Raw genomic sequence first — 21,353 nt, 5'->3', positions numbered from 1 at the left:
TTACTCAGCTCTAATAAATTGCTTTTCATAAAGGTCCCAGATGTATCTGATCTTTTGAATTTCAATAAAACGCACCTATAAAGATCAGTTAAGAGGATATATATATTTTAAAGGCAGGAATTTAATATTTAAATAGACAGTATTAAATAAAATATTCTCGACAGTTGTAACTAAATTACGAGCTTCAGATATGGTGCTGCAGATATACTTTTAACTATATAAAATAACTTGCTGTAGCAAAAGGAGGATTCTTACTTTTAAATCAGGTTTAGTGACAATCCTGTGCAGCAATGATGTCTCATCAGAGAAAAGTGAATGTTGTTGAGCAGCCCTTGCTGTGCTACTAGGAAAAGACAGCTGAACCCACATTACTTTCTTCTTAGTCCAGATTTTAAATTCATCCTCAACCAAAAAGAAATGAAAGTATAATTATTAAAGATTTTGTGCATTCAATTTATTTGTATGTAATAGCAAAACCAAATTCCAACAATAGAACTGTGAACAAATTGTTTCAGGACTCGCTCCAACTCACCAGTTGTTCCAACTCACTCAAAACATGGGAGCATGTAATATCCAGCATGTGACTATCCCACTACCTGCCTCCCTACCCCAGACCTGTCTAAATTTTTAAGGCGGCAAAAAAGGTGTTGGGTGGCATGCCTACCCAAGGCCTATTGAGGTGACCAATTAACGGGCACTTTAAAAGCGTCACCTTGTCACTCCTGTTATTTTTCCCACAGCAGGCAGAGTCTACACCTGAAAATCTGAGGGCTCCACATGTCGACTGAAGGGAAAGGAACCACATTTGGTGACCCCAGTGCTCATCAAAGCATCCCACTTCCCCCGACACAAAACGGTTATCCCTTAGTTTTAAAACTTGCTCCAACATTTTAAACTCAGCTCCAGTTCTCCACACAGTTCCAATCAGCACCGCCAACATTGCACCTGAGCCTGGATTCCACGTCTTTTCAGCAATTGGGAGAATTTTTAGACTCAACTGTGGCCACTACTGGTACTACTGCGATGTCAGAATCATCAACAAATTGGAGTGACTACCATCTCTCTAAACTGGAATTTGGCCCTGGCTTCTCTCCTCACCTCCAAGTCACTAATCCTGCTCTCAGCAATAAACTGCTATGGCACAACTGTTGGACTGTTTAGCTCAGGATGTAGGGGTAGAGTGCAGGTGTCTAGAGTGCTCTTTGGAATCCATCCCAAAGAACTTAACTCATATTTGGAAACCTACTTCACACAGACACAATGAAACAAGAGGCTGAGTTTAAAGTAAGAGTGGTAACTGGCAGGGAAAAAACTATGGTGAGTTAACTTCCCTCTGACAAAAAGAGAATGAAATTTGCATCAAATTTAATTGTTGAAGATCACCTTGGGATGATGTGAAGAAGGTTGAGAGGAATCAAATTAGCTCAATGTGGCAGTACACTCATTCAACCTGTGTTCACATTTGGGTCACTGCTTAATTAATCAAGCCCATTAACTTGGTCATGCCCATTGAATAAACCTTTATGAACATGTAAAGCTAAGGGCCTATCCTAAACTTGTTTGGTGATAGATAGGACAAGAAGGGAGAAAGTGAGGACTGTATATGCTGGAGATCAGAGTTGAGAGTATGGTGCTGGAAAAGCACAGCCGGTCAGGCAGCATCTGATGAGGAGGAGAATAGATATTCTGGGCAAAAGACCTTCATCAGGAATGAGGTTTGTGAGCCAAGGAGGTGGAGAGATAAATGGGAGGGGTGGTGGGGCTGGGGGGAATGTAGCTGTGAATGTGATAGCTGAATGGAGGTGGGGGTATTGGTGATAGGTTGGAGAGGAGTGTGGAATGGATAGGTGGAAAGGAAGGTGGATAGATAGGACAGGTCATGAGGGCAGTGCCATGTTAGAAGGTTGGATCTGGGATAAGGTAGGGGAAGGGGAAATGAGGAAACTGGTGAAATCCACATTGATCCCATGTGGTTGGAGGGTCCCAAGGCAGAAGATGAGGTGTTCTTCCTCCAGGCGTCAGGTGGTTAGGGTTTAGCGATGGAGGAAGCCCAGGATCTGCATGTCCCTGGCAGAGTAGGAGGGGGAGTTGAAGTGTTCAGCCATGGGGCAGTGGGATTGGTTGGTGTGGGTGTCATGGAGTCTTCTCCAACTGAGATGCCCAGCACCCTTTGCAGCTGTCAATGAAAGGCTTTTTCTTAAATTTAGATGATCTTGCTGTGAAGTCAGTAATGAGACAGCAGTGCTCTCTTCATTTACAATTTTCATGGTCAAAATCAACCATCACTTTTCCTGATACTACCTGTCAAATTAGCTCAATACGGCAGTACACTCATTCAACCTGTCATCATTGTCGCTGCAATCTGCGATGAATGGTGACATTGCAAATTTATAAAACTTTGGTTAGGCTACGCTTAGAGTATTACATTCAATTCTGTTTGCCACATTACAGGAAGGATGTGGAGGCTTTGGAGAGGGTGCTGTAAAGGCTTACCAGATGCTGACTGGATGAGACGGCATGAGCTAGAAAGCCTTCAAAAGTGAGATCATGGGAGTCCAGAAACAGTACTTTCCTGTTAGTGTGAAGGGCAAAGCTGGTAGGCGTTAGGAATACTGGATGACTGGAGAAATTGAGGTTTTGGTCAAGTATAAGAAGGAAGCATATGTCATGTATAGACAGAAGAAATAGAGTGATTCCTGAGAAGAGTATAAAAGCAGTAGAGTATAAGAGCGAAATCAGGAGAGCAAAAAGGAGAAATAAGATAGCTTTGGCAAGTAGGGTTAAGGAAAATCTAAAGGGATTCTACAAATACATTAAGGACTAAAGAGTAACTAGGGAGAGAATGGAGTCCCTTAAAGATCAGCAAGGCTAACTATATGTGTGGAACATAGGAGTTGGTGGAGATACTAAACAAGTATTTTGTATCAGTATTTACTGTAGAGAAGAATATGGAAGATAAAGAACTTGGGGATATAAATAGCAACCTCTTGAAAAATGCTCATATTATACAGGAGGAGGTGTTGGACATCTTAAAACACATAAAGGTGGATAAATCCCCAGGACCTGATCAAGTCATAGAGTCATGGAGTCATTGAGATGTACAGCATGGAAACAGACCCTTTGCTCCACCCATCCATGCCGACCAGATATCACAACCCAATCTAGTCCCACCTGCCAGCACGTGACCCATATCCCTCCAAACCCTTCCTATTCATATTCCCATCCAAATGCCTTTTGTACCCAAGGACTGTGTAGGAGGCTAGGGAAGTGATTGCTGGGCCCCTTGCTGAGATAATTCTATCATTGATAGCAACAGGTGAGGTTCTGGAAGATAAGGGTGACTAATGTGGTGTCACTGTTTAGTAAAGGTGGTAAGGAAAAGCCAGGAACTATAGACCAGTGAGCCTGACATCGGTGATGGGCACGTTGTTGGAGGGAATTCTGAGGGATAGGATTTACATGTATTTGGAATGGCCAGGACCGATTCGGGGATAGTCCACATGGTTTTGTGTGTGGGAAATCATGTCTCACAAACTTGATTGAGTTTTTTGAAGAAGTAACAAAGAGGATTGATGAGGGCAAAGCTGTAGATGTGATCTACATGGACTTCAATAAGGCATTCGACAAGATTCCCCATGGGAGACTGGTTAGCAAGGTTAGATCTTATGGAATGCAGGGAAAACTAACCACTTGGATACAGAACTGGCTCAAAGGTAGAAGGCAGAGGGTGGTGGTTATTTTTCAGACTGGAGGCTTGTGACCAGTGGAGTACCACAAGGATCGATGCTGGGTCCTCTACTTTTTTCCATTTACATAAATGATTTAGATGTGAGCATGAGAGGTACAGTTAGTAAGTTTGCAGATGACACCAAAATTGGACAGCGAAGAGGGTTACCTCAGATTACAGGATCTTGACCAGATGGTCCAATGGGCTAGGAAGTGGCAGATGGAGCTTAATTTAGATAAATGCATATGCGCCAAATGCTGCCAAATTGGACTAGATTAATTTAGGATATCTGGTCAGAATAGATGAGTTGGATTAAAGGGTCTGATTCCATGCTGTATAACTATTTGACTCTATGACTTGAGGAGAGTTTGGGAAACTCGGTTTGTTTTCTCTGGAGTAGCAGAGGCTGAGGGGAGACCCGATAGAAGTCTGTAACATTATGAGATGAATAGATAGGGTTGACAGTCAGAATTTTTTCTCAGAGTTGAAAGGTCTAATACTAGGGTGCATGCATTTAAGGTGAGAGGGAAAGAGTTTAAAGGAGCTTGGGGACAAATATTTTACACAGAGAGTGGTAGGTGCCTGGAACACATTGCAATGGGAGTGGTGGAGGCAGATACAATAGGGGCATTTAAGGAACTTTTAGGTAAGAACATAATAAGCAAGGAATGGAGGGATATAGACGATGTACAGGCAGAAGGGTTTAGTTTTGTTTGGCGTCATGTTTGACACAACATTATGGACTGTAGGACCTGTCCCTGTCCTGTACTGTTCTATGTTCTATGAATTTGAAATAAGGCCTGTCTGACTGCAATTTTCAAGCAACTGACCCAGGGTATCCAACCATACAGCATTTTATGGGAACATTCTATAATTTCACCAATTTTCCCATGTCATATTTGTTGATGTCATTTGTACCATATTTCCTGGGCAGCGGTTGGAAGATTGCAGGGGAGTCTCCCCTTGCTGCTGCCCTTGTATCTTTGGTTTTGGTGTATGTCCGTTTTACGGCCGTGCATGAACTGCCATTGGCAGAAAAACATATGACTGTAACCAGATTCAGGAGTTGGGCCAGTATTTGGCTGGTGCAGAGATTACTTCTACAAAAGGTGCTTACTGTATTATCAGAGCCAAAGTGTTTGCTTATTACTTTGGGCAAGGAAATGTAATCTCCTAATTCTTTTAACCAAATTAATGTAGATTTTTAGCCTTTTTGCTTTGCATTCCTCCCAGACCATCACATAGAATTGCAAATTATAACAAATGTGTATAACAATTGAATGAACCGGATATTCTTTTAATTTCTGACACTGACATTAAGTGGATCAACACATTTACTTCTGAACCTTTCCTCCCAATCTGCTTCTCCATGTCTCTATTGCTGTTGGGGGATCTGTAGAAATAGTGTGGGGTCTAGTTGGCACAATGGCACAGTAGTTAGCATTGCTGCCTCACCATGCCAGGGACCCGGGGTTCGATTCCAGCCTTGGTCAACTGTCTATGTGGAGTTTGCACATTCTCCCGTGTCTGCATGGGTTTCCTCCGGGTACATCAGTTTCCTCCCATGATCCAAAGATGCGCAGGTCAGGGTAACTGGCTGTGCTAAATTGCCCATTGTGTTCACGGAGGTGTAGATTAGGTGCATTAGTCAGTGATAAATGTAGTGTAGTAGGGGAATAGGTCTGGGTGGGTTACTCTTCGGAGGGTCAATGTGGACTTGTTGGGCCAAATGGCTTGTTTCCACACTGTAGAGATTTGATGATTCTATGATTTAGGAGAAGGTGGTGGTGGCAAGAGGTGTTTGCCTGATAGTGGTGGGTAATTGTGGCTGATTGCTCAGTGATGACATTGCTGGTTATATTCTGGGGACCCAGGTTTGAAAACCATTTGATGGTGGAGTTTGAATTCGATAAAATCTAGAATTAAAAATCTAAAGATGACCATGAAATAGATAGCAGTAAATTTGGAAGCTACAACACTGGCATTTATCTGACAATGCGGAAAATAGCCCAGGTGTTTTCTGTACACAAAAAAAGGACAAATCTAACCCAGAAAATTCCAGTCCCGTCAGTGTACTTTTGACTATGAGTGTCATCAACAGCACTATAAAGCAGCACCTGGTGATAATAACCTGCTCAGTGATGCACAGTTTCAGTTTCATTCAGATCACTCAGCTCCTGGCCTCTTTACAACCTTGATTCAAGCGTGTAAGGAAGAGATGATGACTGCCTTTGACATCAAGTGTGGCATCAAAAAGTCTTGGCAAAATTATGTTAATCAGAATCTGTGTGAAAATTCTTTGCTGGTTGTAGCCAAAACTAGCGCAAAAGAATATGGTTGTGGTTGTTGGAGGTCAGTCATCTCAGCTCCGTGAGTTATAGGCCTAGTATCCCAGGCCCAATCACTTTCATTTGCTTTATCAATGATTTCTTCCATCATAAGGACAGAAATGGGGTTGTTTGCTAGTAGTTGTATAATGTTCAGCACCATTCAAAATTCCTCAGATACTGAAGCCATGCATTTTCAAATGCTTGAAGACCTGAACAATATTCAGCTTGGTCTGACACGTAACAAGTAACATTCATACCACATAACTATCGGGCAATGAGCATTTTCAACGAGAGACAATTTAACCATCACCTTCACATTCAATGGTGTTAGCAGTGCTGAATTCTTCACTGCATCTGGATTCTAGGGACGATGTTGTGGCACTGAAATTTTCTGTGACTTTTCTCGATATCTGGTTATGTCTTCATATTGGCATCCACCACTGATGAGAAGTTGAACCCTAGATTGCTGAATTCCTGATCAATTAGTATCTCCACCACTGAGTCAGAGATCTTTGGAGACTAGTTGAATTAATCTTGTTTTATCTTCTGCTGACAGATAAACTGTCAAACAAAAGAGATGATTGGACACAGATTTTATGGGTTGGAAATAAATTCCCAGGACAGCAAAATTTTTAAGGTCAGAAATCCAGATTTCAATTAAATTATCTTACACAGTTTGTGATTTATAGCACAGATGACATGCTTCTTTTTGTCAACAGGTGATTATTTTTACTTCAATAGTTGGTCTGGTGGACTAACTTTTCTTGATCTAATTCTCTTTCTTGATGTTTCTGTCTTTTTCCCATGTGGAGAGGGATGGTTGCCTTCAGTTCACTGGCTCTGGATGTTTCTGCTACCCTTGCAGCTACAGCTTTGTAACAAACTGCAGTTCAACAAACTACTTGGCTGTCATCAGGCAGAATTTCCTGAACCAAAAATGTTTTTGATGTTGCTCAGCTCAAATGATCTCCCTCAGTGAGAAAAACAACATTGACTGGTACAGATTAAAATATGCAGCACTTGATATTTCCAAGTTACAAATATTTTTGGTATTTCAGTTACAGAGCAGTCCAACCTCCGTTTCAGTATATAGACCCAAAAATAAAAATATATGGTCTTTTGTTTCTGAAAATATGTTGCTGGAAAAGCGCAGCAGGTCAGGCAGCATCTAAGGAGCAGGAGAATCGAATTCCTGAAGAAGGGCTCATGCCCGAAATGCGATTCTCCTGCTCCTTGGAGGCTGCCTGACCTGCTGCGCTTTTCCAGCAACACATTTTCAGCTCTGATCTCCAGCATCTGCAGTCCTCACTTGCTCCTTTTATGTTTCTGTCCAAGTATTTTAATGAAACAGATCAGCATCATGGTGGAAAGAAGCAGCAAACACAGCCAAAATGAAAAAGTTAGATTGAGTGCAGTAACAAGCTTTGAATATTTCAGTTTAAAAAGGAATAATGCACAGTAAAGTATTCCATGTTACCTTATGTAGACCTATAGTAGGCAGGAAAAAGGAAAAGCTAGGTACTACTGAGTTTAAAGTAAGATTTTAAAGTAGGCTTGTACAGAGAATGTAAAAGATGTGAACGGGGCCCTGACACTACTTGTCAGATTATTACGTTTTTCTCTGCACTATATCTGGATTCTGGGTGACAATGTTGTTGGCAGTCAAATTTTCTGTAATTTCTCTCCATGTCTGGTTATACCTTTATCTTGGCACCCACCATCGATGAGAAATTAAACCGCTATCTTACTGATTTCTTGATCAATTTATGTCTCCACCACTGAGTCAGAGATCTTTGGGGCCCTGTTGGAATTCACTTCATTTTTTATCTGCTGACAATCGCTGTGCCTTACAATAGAACACACAGTCCCTGAAGATTCTCCTTTGAAAATTTAAGTTGAAGCTGCCTTCCTAGTCAGCAAATGGCGAGTGTGCTGCCCAGCATCTGCAGTCCTCACTATCTCCGAGTGTGCTAAGTGTTGACCATGCTGAATTAATTGAAAGTTAATTGAAATTCATTGGAATTTGTATTGGGTTGAGGACTTTTGCTGAATAATGCTAATGTTCCTACCTCTGACATAGGAGGCCCATGATCAAGTGTCTCCTGCTCTAAAGGTTTGGAGTAACTTTCCTAAACAGGTTGATTAGAAAATATTTTGAAGTGAATTGAAAATGCACTAAAGCAGCTTCGACAACAGATGTTCACCACTTATGAGATTTGTGTTCCACTCAAAGGTCTGAAAATTAACAATAAAAACAAATCATGAGCAATGTTAAATAAAAAGAAAGAGTTAATATGAGTTACTGTCACCTACCTTTATTGTACTTCTGGAAATTAAATGCCTTGTGTTTCCTACAAAATGATCAATTTGTGCATTTGTTGTTTTTGTGCACAGTCTACTCTGACTGTACTTTATATCACTTCACAGCTCAACAAAGTAGTGGTTGTTTCTGTCCCTGATGTGGTCACAGACGACGTTTTACACAAAGCTTAGCCATGTCCTTGATATTGCAGTTTATATTTAACCAACTGATAGTTCATACATCTCCAGTGAAGGCCTGAACGCAATCAGTAGCATGGAAATTTCCTTTTTTAGCAGGTTGACCAATGGTTTAGTGGAAATATTCCTGCCTCTAAGTAAGAGGGATTATGGTCATACTGATCAGAATACTGAAAACCAGCTCTGAATGCTGAAGTGGTGATCATTGGGGCTGCTTGTGTCAAATTGATGCCAAGTGACAAAAGTATACTGGTTCCATTGCTCAAACATCTCAGTGAGACTTTGTTTAGGACCTGCTCCAGGATAGAATACAATGGATGGATTATCTTTAGTTCTGCAGATGGAATGGTTCTAAAAGCTAACCACATTTGTAGGTTCTAGTGCAACAAGTAGCATAAGTCAGTAAATGTGGCTTTCTTGAATTAGAACATCCTGAATCATTGTTCTTCAGTAAAGTCCAGCAATCCGTCAGGAGCAAGGATGGTAGGTCTGCTCTTTCACAGAACCCTGAGCAGATCTATTTGAAGCACAATGGCAAAAATGGTTATAACTGGTACCTGAACATTCTGTCAGTGATTATTACATTATTTATTGCAAATTTTTTTTTCAAGAACATGGAGTTTACATCAAATGAATTTGGTGATATCTAGTATTATTGCTTAGTCAAATGTAATGGCTCTAAACTGGGTAAATGTCCCTCATGTATTGCATCAATATGCAATGCATGGTCCTTGCAAAAGTGCTAGATTCCTTTTGTTCTTTGGATTGAAGCCAGGGATCAAACTTATTATGCATATGTTATTGAGCCACTTTTATATATGTTTCTTTAGCTCTTTTGATCCCACAAGTTTTGGAACCTGTTAGAAAATAAACACTTAATGATTGAGAAAATCTTAATCTGGTTTTGTGGGCCTTGTTAAGTGTAAATAGCATGTTAATTTCTCAGGGCATCTTATCAAAGAACATATAATTCTATAATCTTTTGAACTGTAATTATTTTAATCAGTGAAGAACAGAATATGGTACTGTGATCACAACATTCCATTATTGAGACCATTGCTTGCGTGAACCAGTGCTGAGTAATTTGTAGATGACTATATAGTAGAGATGCAGACAGTAGAAGCAGCAACTATTGAATAAAGCTGTTAAGAGAAATGTAGCATTGCAGCACATTATGTCTATGGGTTAGGTATGTAGTAGATGTGATAGCCCTGAATAGCCATACTGGTTTGTGCTGATAATTCCATTGAAGAGCCTGTAGGTATGTTTTTGTTTCACTAGAGCTAAATTTGTGTCACCCAAAACAAGTTTTTAATTTAAGCAATATTGTATTATGATAGGATAACACTTACTGTTGTTCTAAGCAGGACAATATCAGCTTCCTGCAAGGTGCACTGAATACACTTGGACCAGACATCCCACTCGGGCCTCCAGTAAAACAGAAGCAGCAGAAATCCACAGGTTAGGATGGATCCTATGACAAATAGTACACTGCGGCATCGACTGGATTTATAACCAAATATGTCCTTTACAAAACAGAAAGTGTAACATTCCATCAATAATTCTTATTAATGAAGAAACTGTACAGCATAATAATAGAGTATAAAACTTCAGTGCATACAAATTAGTCTGCTATGGCAATGCACATGGTAAATCAGATATCTTGCTAGTTTATCATGGTGAAATATTACAACTGAAGACTGAGTAGATTCAATTGTTGGGTAAGAAAGACTAACTCTTGATTTGTATAAAGCTAATTTTGCCTAATTTAGTTTGCGCTTTGTAGTGGTATTAAACTGAAATCGACATTTAAATTCTGTATTTGGAAACCTTAAGCAGGTGTTTCCCTCGGGTTCCAATGAAAGGTAGCTTTAAGAACCTGCTGAAACTTGATTCTTCGGTTGATCATTCGGTTGGGAGCATATATAAGTTTCAATTTTGTGTGAATTAGCATTTCAACATGATTTACAATAGAGTGCAAGAGTTGAGCACCTCAAGGATTTAATAGGAGGAAGGAGAGGAGTTTGATTGTTTTTGCTGAAACAAAGCATGACATTTCTAATTTTAGTTTGTGTTCAAGTTGCTAGTTTTTTTTTCCTTTTTGGTATAAGAGGCTTATTAGATATAAATGATCCTGATGTAAAATGCTTATTGCAATAAAGTGTAAAGACTAGGGGATTCTTCAAGTGCAGAGAACAGTGATAATCAAGTAAATAATTAATAAATTAAATTAAATATGATAGTGATGGCAGGACGGATGATATGTTGCAAATGTGAGAGTTACTGGATACAAATGCAATCCAAAGTGAAGTAAATGTTTGTTTAATGTTTTTAATCTGTATTAAGTGTTGGCAGCTCAAGGAACTGAGTTGTGGAGATGGAGTCTGAACTGCAGACAATTTAACACAGCAAGGACGAAGAAGCCAACCTGATGTTTTATCCGAGGAAGCAGTCACAGTCCTCAGGTTAAGCTTTTGAAATTTCTGTGAGTAGAAATGGGAGCATGTGACTACAGATGAGGCAGATACAAGAACACAAGTTGTAGTATTTGAGGAACTTTGGTTCCTGTAAGTGTCTAACTGCTTTGAGATTCTTGCAAGTGGCGTAGACAAGAGTGAGGACAGCAGTGAAGATAAGCAAACTGACCAACAGGGAGGAAATAGGAACATTGTCATGGTAGGAATCAGTAATAATGAGGAGATATACGTTGATCCTTGCAGTTTCGTGTGTGAGCTCTGAAGACTACATTATTTGCCTGGTGCCAAGAATAAGGACATCTCCATGAAGACCTGTAAAGTTTGAGCTGTTAAGAATATTCAAGGCTACAATAGACAGCTTTTTATTCAGTAAGGAAATCAGGGGTTATGGGGAAATGCAGGAACATGGAGTTGAGGATTACCAGATGAGCCATGATCTCATTGAGTGGAATAGACTCATGGGCTGATTGGCCTACTTCTGTTCCTTCATCTTATAATCTTATGGCCTTGCAACATATAAGGTGAAAAATGCAATTTTGCCATTAAACTGTAATTGTATTTCAGTTTGATTGTTCCTAAAAAGCTGTTAGGCTTTGTTTCCATAAATAATGAAGAGACTAAATGGAGTCACAGAGTCAGAGATGTACAGAACGGAAACAGACCCTTCACACCAGCTTGTCCATGTTGACCAGATATCCTAACTTAATCTAGTCCCATTTGCCAGCATTTCACCCATATCTCTGTAAACCGTTCCTATTCATATACCCATCCAAATGCCTTTTAAATGCTGTAATTGTACCAGACTCCACTACTATCTCTGGCAGCTCATTCCATACATGTACTATCCTTTGCATGAAAATGTTGCCCCTTAGGTCCCTTTCAGATATTTCCCCTCTCACCCTAAACCTATGCCTTCTAGTTATGCATTCCCCCACCCAGGGAAAAGACCTTGTTTACTTATACTATCCATGCCCCTCATGATTTTATAAACCTCTATAAGGTCACCCATCAGTCTCTGACACTCCAGGGAAAATAGCCCCAACCTGTTCAGCCTTTCCCTTTAGCTTAAATCCACCAACCCTGGCAACATCCTTGTAAATCTTGTCTGAACCCTTTCAAGTTTCACAACATCCTTCCGATAGGAAGGAGACCAGAATTGCATGCAATATCCCAAAAGTGGCCTAACCAATGCCCTGTACAGCCACAACATGACCTCTCAACATCTATACTCAATGCTCTGACCAATAAAGGAAAGCATTCCAACCACCTTCTTCACAAGCCGAGACTGTAGTGTTGGAAATGCACAACAGGTCAGGCAGCATCCGAGGAATAGGAGAAGCGATGTTTCGGGCATAAGCCCTTCATCAGGAATGAGGTTTGTGGGTTGGGACTGAGAGATAAATGGGACGGGGGTGGGGTTTTGGGTTAGGTAGCTGAGAAAATGATAGGTGGATGAAGGTGAGGGAGAAGGTGATAGGTCAGAAGAGGGGGGTGATGGACAGGTCCAGAGGGCGGTGCTGAGTTGGAGGCTTGGGACTGGGATAAGGTGGAGGGGGTGGGGAAATGAGGAAGCTGTTGAAACCAACATTTATCTCGTGTGGTTGCAAGGTCCCAAGGCGGAATATGTGGCGTTCCTCCTCCAGGCGCCGGGTGGTAATGGTTGGGCAGTGGAAAGGCCCAGGACCTGCATGGCCTTAACGGAGTGGGAGGGAGAATTGAAGTGTTCAGCTATGGGGTGGTGGGCTTGGTGGATGCGGGTGTCCCAGAGATGTTCTCTGAAACGATCTGCAAGTAGGTGTCCTGTCACCCCGATGAAGACAAGATTGTTTCAGAGAACATCTCTGCGACACGCACACCCACTAACCCCATTGCTCTGTGACTGAACACTTCAAATCCCCCTCCCTCTCCATCAAGGACATGCGGATCTTGGGCGCCCTTTACTGCCAAACTGTTACCACCCGGCGCCTGGAGGAGGAACACCTCATATTCTGCTTTGGGACCCTGCAGCCACACAGGATAAATGTGGATTTAAACAGCCTCCTCATTTCGCCTCCCCCCACATTATCCCAGTCCCAAGTCTCCAACTTGGCACCGCCTTCTGGACCTGTCCATCATGCCCCCCTTCTGACCTATCACTTTCTCCCTCACCTTCATCCACCTATCATTTTGTCAGCTACGTTCCCCCAAACCCCACCCCCTATCATTTATCTCTCAGACCCCCCAGCCCACAAGCTTCACTCCTGGTGAAGATCTAACACCCGAAACATCAATTCTCCTGCTCTTCGGATGCTCCCTGACCTGCTGTGCTTTTCCAGCACTACACTCTCGACTCCGATCTCCAGCATCTGCAGTCCTCACTTTCTCCTACCTTCTTCACTATCCTCTCTGTCCATGACTCCACTTTCAGGGAACTATGAACCTGCACTCTTTGTTCAACAACGCCACCTACGAAGATCTGCTTTTCCAAAATGCAGCACCTCACATTTATCTAAATTAAACTCTATCTGCAATCCTCAGCCCATTGGCCCAACTGATCAAGATCCTGTTATACTCAGAGGCAAGTTTCATAACTGTCCACTACACCTCCAATTTTGGTGTCATCTGCAAACTTATTAACTACCTCCTATACTCACATCCAAATCATTTATATGAATGATGAAAAATAGTGGACCCAGCACCAATCCTGTGGCACTCCACTGGTCACAGGTCTCCAGTCTGAAAGCAACCTTCCACTATCATCTTCTGTCTTCTATCTTTGAGCCAGTTCTGTATCCAAATGGCTAGTTCTCCCTTCATTTTGATTTCTATACATGAGAGTGAGAGTACAAATTGTTAGATGTTCAGGAACAGAGAAACACAGGAGCTGGAGTTAGCCTTTGGCCCATCGAGCCTGCTGTGTGATTCAACTATGTCATGATATGCTAGTAATCTGCATGTCATTACCTTGCACTGTCCTATACGCCTTGATATATTTATTAGCAAGAAATCTATCAATCTATTTTCAGAATACACTCAATAACTTAGTCCCTAAAGCCCTCCAGAGAATTTCACGATTCACTATGGAAGAGGAGGTATTCATTCCCATCTCAATCCTAAATGGCTGACCTCATGCTGAGAATGTGTACCGGGCTTCTACATCCCCCAGCCAGGGAAATCATTCTTCTGTCAACAACTCCATGAATTTGTATCATTCAGTGAGAACATCTCTCATTCTTCTAAGATCTAGATAATAAATGTACAGTTTTATCAATCTCTCCTTGAAGGGAAGATGGTGACACATTGACCTGCAATCCAGAGGCTCAGAGTAATAATTTCAGGATGTGGGTATCCATTGTGGAATATGAAATTTAAATACAATTAATAAATCTGGAATTAAAAATTTAATCCTCTGGCGACCATTAACCATTGTTGATTGTTGTAAAAACCCTCTAGTTTTCTAATTCTTGTTCAGGAAGAAAAACTTACTAGTGTCACCTTGTATGGCCTACACATGACTCCAGACTATCAGCAATGTGGTTGACTTTTAAATGCATTTTTAACTCTCCTAACAAAACACTTAGTTGTATCCATAGCACAGGAAATCTGCTGATATTGAAAAGACCTCCTTACTAACATTTGGGTATTTGAGCCAAAATTGGGATTACTGTCTCTCAGACTAGTCAAACTAAAGTCTGAACTAGTCATGCTCACAAAAAAAATACCTTTCAATATCCCAGATACCACCAACATCACCACTGAGTATATCCTGCCCCATTAACAGAGGTGATGGCTTTGTGACAGACAGTCAGGAGAAGATTGCCCTGGGAATCCTCAATATTGATTCTGGGCTCAATGAAGTCCCATCAGCTCAAACACAGGCAAGAAACTGCCTGCTGATTATAACTTGTGAGATCTTCTTCAAATGATTAAACAGTTTTCTTCCGTGCTGAACACAAATGAGCAAAACTGTGGATGGTGTGGATACAATGGATACCGAATCTGGGTGGAGGACCGTAATGTTAATCATCAAAAGTGACTCAGTAGCATTGCTACTGATTGAGCTAACTGCTAGACTGAATCTGATGGTAAGAGAACTGACAAGAGAGATAAATATATTTGACCTCATCCACAATAATCTACTAATATGCAGATATTCATAATAGCATCCTTTGGAAAGACCACTGCACAATGTAGACAACATCTCATCTACACATTGTTAGTAAGGAGCTGCAGAGAAACAGAGAGAGGGATACAAGCTGCTGATGTGCTGCAGGGAATACTAAGTGCAAAACTGCTGACACACAGGAAAAGAGACAAAAACCCGTAGATGCAGGAATTCAAAGTCGATAAGCAGGAGACTGGAGGAACACAGCAAGCCAGGCCACATATGGAGGTGGAGAAGTCAACATTTTGGGTGTAATTCTTCTTCAGGAATAGCAGCCTGTGAACAAAAATGACCTGAAACCAGGTACTGGTCTGAGCCGATCAGAACCGGTTTGTAACAAGTAAGTTCTGCGAAAAGTAAGGTAGCTGAGGTAATGCAATTTATTTAGACAAAGAGCAATGAGGTAATGCAATCTATGTACCTAGGCCAGGGACAATAAGGTAAAGGTCTGCTATAACTGAACGGGCCTGAGCCAACAGGAAAGAGACAGCATGACACCTCAAAAGAGGGAAGGAAAAGAACAAGAAGGAGACTCTTGGGTGCACAGCCAGTAAAAAGTCTGAAGACCAACCATCATGGAAGGACGTGGTGATGACATCGGGAGAGATAGAGAGAGAGAATGTTGCAGCTGGCCAGCATCAGCCCTCACCAGCATCAGCAGCTATCCTGATCAGGTAATAGCTTCATATTCACTAACTATTCTGGGAGTGCTAGAGGACCCTAGTGGGTGTTCAAATAGATTCTAGCTGGTGGGAAAACATGTAAAGTTCTAGTTTGTGGTAAAATGTATCAGCTATATGTGTATTATCCAATACATTAATAAAGTGACTTCTGAGTGAATTGACTTTTCTCCTCTCTGTACAAGCCGATAGCCATAGCCAATTAGTGCCAGGCTCCAATAACATTGAGGATATCCTCTGTCATGTTGTGTGGCACCACCACGCTGAATGGAATAGTCCAGAAAAAGCTAGTAACTCAGAACTGGGAATTTATGAGCTGCTACCAGCAGCTACCAGGCTATGAGCAGTAGCAGCAGAATGTATTCAATCACAACTTGTATCCACAATGTTCGAGCATATCCCCCACTACCCAGCCATGCAATCTATCTTGGTTCAATGATGAGTGGAGGATGTCATGCTAGGAGCAATACGAGCGTTTCTAAAAATGAGGTATTAACTTATTGTGGCTACAATATATAATTTTTACAATCCAAGTATTACAAGCAACATGTGATAGACCAAGCAAAGTGATTTCATAATCAATGGATCAGTTGTGAACTTTACAGTGCTGCCACATTGAGGTGTGGTGGGCATTTGAAGAAACTATAAGTAGAAGAGGCTTCACAAATATACCCATTCTAAATGATGAGGAGCCCAGCACAATTGTGTAAAAGATAGCATTTGTAATATCTTCAGCTGCAAGTGCCAATTGATGATCCTCAGCCTACTCTTATTAAAGAACAGCTGAATTAATTAGACACTTCAAAGCTGTGGGCTCTGACAACTTTCTAACAATACTGCTGAAGACTTTCACTCCAGAACTAGCTGTAGTCCCAGCCAAGTTATTCCAGTGCAGTAACAATACTGACAATGATCTGGGAGAACAGAAAATTACTCAGATATGTCTTGTGCACAGAAAGAAGGACAATCCAACCCATTCAATTACCTCTCCAGTCGATCTCGATCATTAATGAAGTGATGGAAGGGGTCATTGATATCGAGTGGCATTTAACTCAGCAATAACCTGGTTACTGACTCTTAATTCAGGGGGGTCCCCCAGGCTTACTCAGCTCCTGATCTCATTAATGTTTGGACCAGACATGAAAAAAGAATTGAAGTCAAGACAGGTAATGATGGTGACTGCCTCAGACATCACGTCAGCAGTTGACCAAGTACATCATGAAGGAGCTCTCGCAAACCTGGAGTCTGTGGTAATTTCTCTGAAGCAGGGACACAATCTCAGAAAATCAGGCAGGGCATTTAGGACTGAAATGAAACATTTCTTTGCACCAGGGGTAGGGAATTCTCTATAGAATTCTCTATCACAGAAGGCTATGGAGGCCAAGTCACTGAATATAGGGTATATTCAAGAACTATAGATTTTTTTTATATTTTGAAATCATCAAGGAGTATGTTAACTAAGCAGGAATATGCATTGAAATGGAAGGTTAACAATGATCATACAGATGCTGGAAGGGCCAAATATCCTAATCCTGCTCTTTGTTTGTTTCTATGAATTGGGGGAATCTCTCTGCTGGTAGATGACATACATAACACAATTGATGATGGTTACAACTATTGGAGGTTAATCTTTTCCGCCACAGAGCATCTGCGCAGGAGTTCCTCAGTCAAGTGTCCTAGGGCCGAGGTCGAATGTCAATAGCTGCTTCATAAATGACATTCCTCCAGAAAAATTGGAGGTGCTTGCTGAATATTTTAAAATGTTCAGCACCATTCATGACTCCTCAGATATTGAAACAGTCTGTGTCCAAATGCAGAAAGACCTCAACAACATTCAGGCTTAGATTACAAAAATGTCAGGCAATGACCACCTCCAACAAAATTCACACTCTTCATTACCAGTACACAGTGGCAATAGTGTGTACACTCGATAAGGTGCACTGCAATAATTCACCAAGGCGCTTTCAACTGCATCTTTGAAACCTGCTCCGAAAGCTTGAGTGATTTCAAATAAACCTGTTGGACTATAACCTGGTGTCGTGTGACTTCTGACTTTGTCCACCACAGTTCAACAGTGGCTCCTCTACATCATGCAATCTTTCCCACCTAGAGTGACACGGGTAGTAGATGGAATACCATCACTTGCAAGTTCCCATTCAAGTCATGCACTATCCTGATTTGCAATGCATATCATTGCTCCTTTGATCAAAGTTCTGGATCTCTTTTTCTCGTGCCGATGTAGGTGTCCTTACACCACAACGACTGCAGATGACCAAGAAGGCAGCTCACCATCACTTTCCCCAGGATAGTTAAAATTAAGTAATAAATGCTGGATAGCATTACCCACAAGCCATGAGCAAATAAAGAAATGAATGTAACGGTACAATTTAAAAAAAGAGGTTCAGATAGAGAGTAGGTTCTCTCTCATCACCTGAAAAGAATGGGCAAACAAATAGTGTTCCCTGGATGATGACAGAGACTGAGACTAAAATAAAACAGTAAAGAGTGAATTTGACAGATGGATATGACAATAAGAATCAGCCTGAATATAAAAAAAAACTCAGGGTGCAGGGAAAAGTATAAAAAGGATAAAGGGAAGAACAGAGATAGAAAGGCAAAAGAATAACACAGGATTCTATCGGCAGATGAAAAGTAAAAAGGTAGGTGGAAGGTGGATAGAGCTCATGAGGGAATACAAGTTCTGATGAAGGGTCACTGACCTGAAAAATGAATGCTGATTTTCATTCCCAAGTTGAATGGGCAGCTAGAAATCTTCTAGGAAAGTATGCCCCAAATTATGGGATCTTCACCTGGGGGTAAAGGTATGGATTTAATTGGGTCCACCAAACCCAGCTGCAGATCAGAGGCAACCATAAGGGCTGTAGGATGACAAGAAGGACACAGTGTCCACCTCATTTTTCTAGGACATTTTCCCAGTTGCTTTTATTAGATATTAGGACTTCAAGGTGTAATCATTCATTAATCCCCTCCCTCAAATCCCCACCCATGTTCATACACGCCAACTCATGCATCCATGCACGCCTAGGCTTTATAATACTCTCTTTCAACTTATATCTCGCCAGCTACTTCAAGGCCCCTTGAAGCCTCAGTGGCCAAATGCATCCCAATTCATATCAAGCCACCCTCCTGGCATCAGTGAGCCTTTATGCCACTCCTGTGCCAATGCATACCTCCATTAACTACCCTTCATCGTATACTTTTCATGCCAGTACATACAGTATTCACTATGGGCAGACCTCAAGAGCCATTCTGAAATGAAGTAAAATAAAGTTCTTAATATCTAATATAGACCTCACTAAATATAATCTTTCTCATCCATGAAAGCCCATTCAATACATTTAAATCTCCTCAAGTACATGATCCTTCATAAAAATAGGCATTTGTTTGAATAATCTCATCTCAAATCTCTTTGATGTATAAAACAAGCTGAACTTACAACAAGGATACTGAAAATAATATGTTAAGGAAAGCATTAACAATAGTCATTCTGCAATGATATCAAATAAGGTTATGGCAACGAACAGTTTTTGAAATTGCAAGCACAGATTTATTTTGAAAATCTCAGACCCATGCAGGCTATTTTTCCTTAATTTTTAAAAGCGAAATGATTTAAATAACTTGACCTTCTTGCCATTCCACTAACACTAGCTTATCTCTGTGAGCATTTACATCTGTTCTTATGGTGCAAATTAAGAATCCTGCTCCAGCAAAAAATGTGATTTGTTTGAATTCAACATTAGATTCAATGGCAAATTCTGAGTTTGTCCCATGTGAATCACAATCCATTCTTCTTTCCTCTTAGGCTGGAGGTGAGACTTGAACCCCTGGGCCCTGCCCACTGTAGTGATTGTAATGATTGGGGCTGTTAATCTGGTCCAAGCAAAGAGCCCTAGCTGACAGATAAAGAGACAGAGATACTGACACTGATACCTGGCTCTGAATGAGGCAGCACTAAAATCAAGAACTGTTCATGTGTAAATAAAAGGTGACTTGATAATAAGCCCCTGGATTCTCTGACTCAGCAAAGGTATAGACTATTATCTCTGTTTTTTTTTAATTCACAGATCCTGCCAGATCTGCTGGTTGTTTCCAGAACTTTCTGTTGTCATATCACATCTCTGGTATTTGCAGCATTTTACTTTCGTAGAAGAAATATTATTATGCATCTAAATCATGTCAACTTGACCTGGGATTATTAACACTACCATTGGACACAACGGAAAAGATTGACAATTCCAATACTAACATTAATTACGTCAATGAATACTACGCTTGCCAAATCTATAAAAATGATAGCCTAAATTCCTTTGTCACCAGCATAATAGAACATGATGAGTTTATGAAGTAAAGAATCATAGAATCAATAAATACAGGAGACCTCTCTGTTCATTAAATCTGTATTAACAAGAAATAGCACTAAATCCACACTCTCCAAATTCACAGTAGTCCCACTTTCCAGCACATGGCCCACAGCCTTGAATGTTGAGACATTTCAAGTGCTCATCCAAGTACTTTTTAAAGCTTGCCATGTTTCCCAGCTCAACTATCCTCCCAGGGATTCACATCACACCAGGCTCTGGGTGAAAGTTTTTCCCCCTCAAATCCCATCTAAATAGGCTGCTTTACATCTTTAAATTATGTCCCCTTGTTATTGACCCTTCATCTAAGGGGAACAGCTGCTTCCCATCCAGCATGTCCATGTTCCTCAGAACCTTATTCACTTCAGTCAGGTCCCCTTTCAGACTTCTCTGCTCTAAAGAAAACATCCTGAACTTTTCTAGCCTCTCTTCACAGCTAAATTGCTCCATGCCAGGCAATGTCCTGGTGAATCACCTTTGCACCTCCTCTAGTTGGATCACATTCATCCTAAAGTGTGGTGACTCATGACACCAACTGTGGCTTAACGAAAGTCCTGTACAGCTCCAACTTAACTTTCATGCTCTTATATTCTATGCCATGACTGATAAAGCCGAGTGTCCTATCTGCCCTATTAGCCTGTCCTCTTGCTGTCAGGGATATGTGGACAACCATACCAAGGTCCCTCTGTTCTTCTGAACTTCCTAATGTTTTGCCATCCATTGAATACTGCCTTGTCTTGCTACTTCTTCCAAAGTGTATAACTTCACACTTATCAGCATTAAATTCCATTATGCCATCAGCTTCTGTTTCAAGTGCTTGTCTGTAATTCATTACTGTTAGTTTAGCAAAGTCAAACCCCATAGATTTCAAATTGATTATAATCACAGCAAAAATAGGAAGACAATGTGAAAATAAAATAAAGAACTGTGGATTCTGGAGATCTGAAACAAACAAAAATAGGAAGTGCTAGAGAAACTCAGCAGGTCTGGCAGCATCTGTGAAAAGAAAACAGAGTTAAGGTTTGAAAATCAGTGACCTGATTCTGAAATAGGGTCACTGGACTCACACCTTTCATGCTGCTTTCTCTCCACAGATGCTACCAGACGTGTGGAGTTT

The 21,353-nt window shown here is 41.0% G+C and overlaps 1 protein-coding gene across 1 annotated transcript in view; it reads right to left on the bottom strand.

The window, feature by feature from the left end:
• The window catches only part of LOC132821326 (probable cation-transporting ATPase 13A4), an 81,642-nt gene extending 60,544 nt beyond the window's left edge, over nt 1–21,098 (bottom strand). The window contains exons 1-4 of the mRNA XM_060833909.1: nt 20,811–21,098; nt 9,909–10,082; nt 256–402; nt 5–75 (exon numbers count right to left, since the gene is read on the bottom strand). Of these exons, the coding sequence (XP_060689892.1) occupies nt 5–75; nt 256–402; nt 9,909–10,082; nt 20,811–21,098 (680 nt within the window). The remainder of the gene's footprint in view (nt 1–4; nt 76–255; nt 403–9,908; nt 10,083–20,810) is intronic.
• Between the last annotated feature and the right edge of the window lie 255 nt (nt 21,099–21,353).

This window comes from Hemiscyllium ocellatum, chromosome 13 (assembly GCF_020745735.1).
Source record: "Hemiscyllium ocellatum isolate sHemOce1 chromosome 13, sHemOce1.pat.X.cur, whole genome shotgun sequence".
Taxonomy (NCBI): Eukaryota; Metazoa; Chordata; class Chondrichthyes; order Orectolobiformes; family Hemiscylliidae; genus Hemiscyllium; species Hemiscyllium ocellatum.
The sequence above is the reverse complement of the archived record's forward strand: the minus strand, read 5'-3'. Positions and strand labels throughout refer to the sequence as shown.